The sequence below is a fragment of the Bison bison genome, unplaced genomic scaffold (genome assembly GCF_000754665.1).
Source record: "Bison bison bison isolate TAMUID 2011002044 unplaced genomic scaffold, Bison_UMD1.0 scf7180017864375, whole genome shotgun sequence".
NCBI classification, from domain to species: Eukaryota; Metazoa; Chordata; class Mammalia; order Artiodactyla; family Bovidae; genus Bison; species Bison bison.
In genome coordinates this window covers 2840028-2843816 of record NW_011494947.1, presented here as the reverse complement: position 1 = coordinate 2843816, position 3789 = coordinate 2840028, and the positions used below count along the sequence as shown (strand labels likewise).

Here is a 3789-nt window from a genome sequence, read left to right as displayed (position 1 = left end):
TGAGGGGGCAGGCCACCTCCTTGTCAGTGAGAACCTTGAGACCGCTTTATCCTGAGGCTAGAGTTCTGCAGACATGAAGACAAGGGGCTAATTCAGGGCAGGATGCAACAGGGGCCCCGTGAGAAACGGGAGGGACCCCTTCCCCCGGGGGGATTCAGAGGGTGGCCTGGTGGAGTCAGATGTGAGGCCACAACACTCTGAACTTGTCCTCAAAGAGCGGATCACAGCCAGTAAATTATCGAGGGCAGGTGGGTGATTGATTGCTTATGTCTGCACCCGCCGCCCCTCCACGTGGGAGCTGCTCCTGCCAGGTCCTTGTTTCCTCAGCATCTGGCTCGGTGCCTGGCGGGTAGTAGGTGCTTAATAAATACCTGAGTAAATGAACAGGTGAATGAATGATGTTAGTGGCACTGAGTGCTTACCAGATGCCAGCTACATCATTTTATGTGGAGCCCGTGACAATGCTGGAGGGGCTTCCCTGCTGGCTCAGCAGGAAAGAATCTGCCTGCAATGCTGGAGATGTGGGGTTCGATCCCCGGGTCCGGAAGATCCCCTGGAGGAGAAATGGCGACTCACTCCAGTATTCTTGCCTGGGAAATCCTGTGGATCGAGGAGCCTGGAGGGCTACAATGGGGTCGAGAAAGAGTCGGACATGACGGAGCGACTAAACAATGATGACAACAAATGATAACGATGAAGGTCCCGTTTCACAAATGAAAGACTGGAGCTCAAAAAGCAAAAACATTTGCCCTAACGTCTGTGCTGGGGGTGGAGCCAGGATGCACAACCAGGTGACCGGATCTGAACGACTGTGGTTGCGAAGGGTTCCGAAGGGCAGCTAAGTGAGAACAATCAAAAGAGGAAGGCTGTTGAATCGATGGAAACTGTATATGGGGACAAAAAAAAAATCTGTTCTGCTGAGGGCAATGGGAGCTGACGGTGCCTTTTTCACGACCAGCTGGCATGGGGTGGGTGCCCAGGTTTGAAGATGGATTAGACTCAGTCTCACTCACTGGGCAGACAAGGTCAAAAAGGCTTCGTGGGCAAATCTTGAAGGCTGGGGCCTCCCTGCAGCTTGTGGGACACCGTCACGCATGTCTGAGGCTGTTTGGTGTGTAACCTCGGCCTCCCAGGCTTCAGACCGCTGAACATCATCGGCTCCTCCTGGACACCCTGAGGGCAGAGGTGGCTCCAATGCGTGTCCTGAGGGTACGGGTGCAGTGCTCTGGTTGGTGGCAGGAGTTCACCCGGCTGGCACTGGCAGGGCCAGGACCCAGCCCGCCCATCTGCATGGCAGGGTTGTGGCTCCCTGCTCTCCAGCCCCGGGACAGGGTAGGGCTCCCTGAACCGGAAGGAAAACAGTGAAGAGCCAGAGTGCAGGCAGGGTTGGATCCACACGGGAAACACCTGGGTGTCTGTGAGGCTGGAGTCCCCCGGATGCTGACAAGCTCCCACTCTTTTGCAGCATGAATGTGCAGGGAGACTACGAGCCGGTTGATGCCACTGGTTTCATCAACATCAATTCCCTCAGGTGAGAAGCCCTGGCCCCTGATGGGCCCTCAGACCTTCCAGGTGTGGGGAGCCAGCTCTGAAGGGACCTCGGTGTTCTGACCACTGCTGTGCCCTAGACAAGCCCCACCTTCCTGTCCCTCAACCACAGCATCCTCGGTGCCTGCTCTGGACCCAGCCTCTGCAGGACCGGAAGGCACACTTGTTGACAGCCAAGGGCGACAGAGTCCCGGGCACTTGAGTTCCGGGTTTCTGAGTTGCCTCTGACACTCACTCCCATCCTCTCCAACCACAGGGACTCCACCAGGAGCCCCTTTCCCGAGCAGCTTAGCAAGGGAGACAGCCAAGAGGTAGAAAGGAGCCACAGAAGGTCCCCAACTCCTGCCTTCTCATCCCCATGCAGGTCTAACTGGAGACACGGATCTCCATGGCCCAGGGTGCATGATACACACCAACTGAGGCCACTCAGACCTGGGTTCAAGTCCTGGTTCTGCAGTTTGGGTTCAGACCCCTTCCGAACCTCTGGAAATCACTAGTAGGGGTGTTAACCATACCTGCCTCACAGGTGTGGTGGAAGTTCAAGTCCAGGCCATGGAAATCAAGCACTCTACCCAGACCCTGGTGCCCAGGAAGGGCACGGTGCCTGGCAACCGGTCTATCAGGCTCTGGGTTCTTAATCACTAGCTTCCTTCTCCTGGGGGCACGGGGTCAAAAAGAAGGCACGAGTCTCTTTCCTTTCCAACCTGATAACATGCCCTCAGCACAGACCCACTTTCTCCCAGAGCCAGCCTCCCATCCCTGGAGCCAAGACCAGGAGAGACATCGAATCCAGGCGGGCCGTCACCTCCACCTCCCCGGCTCCTTCACCCTGTGTTTTATGACTCTAACCCTTTCAAATGGCTCCAAACACACTGGGTTTTCATAATGGCCTCTTCACTTCTCCCATCGCCAGTTAAACGCTTTGTCTGCAACAATGACAAGCAATGTTTTCCCCCTAAGATAAATTAATTACATTATCCTGATTGGAGGGCAGGAGGGGCCAGGGCAGAAGAGGAGAGAGGGAGAATAAAAAGAGAACTTCACACACGTCTTAACAAACAGCTGCCCCCCGCCACCCCGGCTCTGCCTGAATTAATTGAACTGAGTGCATGTTGTTATTGTTAATTTACATTTTCCTTTGTTTTGAATCTGGTTTACAGGCTGAAGGAATATCATCGCCTCCAGAACAAGGTCACCGCCAAATAGACCAGCTGACAATGCAGAGCTGGGCCGCCTCACTTTACCCATCTCCCAAGTGTAGCTGCTAATTGTTGTGATAATTTGTGATTGTGACTTGTTCTCTGGGTCTGGCAGCGTAGTGGGGGTGCCAGGCCTCAGCTTTGTTCCAATAGTCCCCTGTAGCCCGCAGAAGTGGTCCACAGACAGAGGGATGGGGCGGGGAGCGGGGGGCTGCGGTGAGGAGAATTAAAAAAAAATTATACATTAGTGTTTTGTTTCTTTATTTCTGCAGAGAGAGGGGTAAGAATGTGTGTGTGTGTGTGTGTGTGTGTGAGTGTGTGTGGCAGATCATGCTTTTCTTAGACCAACCTTTGTGTTTTCTGACTAAAGTGCTGCCGAAGGCCACGTTGTGCCAGAGAACCCATTTACCTGGAAGAACTGACCCCTCTCTTTAGCAAAAACCATGGAATCCAGAAGAGACCACCCCGGTCAGACTCTAGCCCAGTAGCCTGGCAATTTGTTAGCAACTGTGGCCCTGTGGCACGTGCCAGGGAAACCCAGGAGAGCTTAAGTGACAAAGGTGGGGACAGTCCAGCCCACAGCCAACAATGAACTCCTGGGAACGGTGGCCATGACCGGCCACAGCAGGTTTCCCCCCTATCATGGCTGGGTGGCCTTGAGTAGTCTACATCATGGAGGAGGAAGAACTTGAGTAAGAAGAAAAGCTTGAGCAGAGAGGACAGCTGCAGACAATTTGGCGGTGGTTTGGAGGTGGGGTTGGGGGCGGATAGTCCATCTAGCCTGCAAGGTTCCCTCCATCCTTCTTCCCCAAACCAGGAACCCAAAGCCGCCATGTTTGTACTGGACTCTACCCACCTTGATCAGATTTGATTGGACCATGGCTGGACACCTGACTAGAGCTGAGCCAATCAGAATCTCAGTCCCAGGGATTGGGCCTGGGGAAATGGCCAGAAGTGAGGAGTGAATTTAAACGTGGTGGGATGCCCTGTGCTTGGACCAGCAGAGAGGGAAAAGGAAGCAAGAGGGAGGTGAGGGGAAGCA

General features: G+C 54.3%; 1 protein-coding gene across 1 annotated transcript in view; it reads left to right on the top strand.

Moving 5' to 3' along the window:
- ASS1 (argininosuccinate synthase 1) overlaps positions 1-2994 on the top strand; it is a 45060-nt gene extending 42066 nt beyond the window's left edge. Inside the window, exons 13-14 of the mRNA XM_010856798.1 lie at positions 1466-1531; positions 2709-2994. Coding sequence (XP_010855100.1) covers positions 1466-1531; positions 2709-2754 — 112 coding nt within the window. The 3' untranslated portion in view covers positions 2755-2994. The remainder of the gene's footprint in view (positions 1-1465; positions 1532-2708) is intronic.
- The last annotated feature ends 795 nt before the right edge of the window (positions 2995-3789 follow it).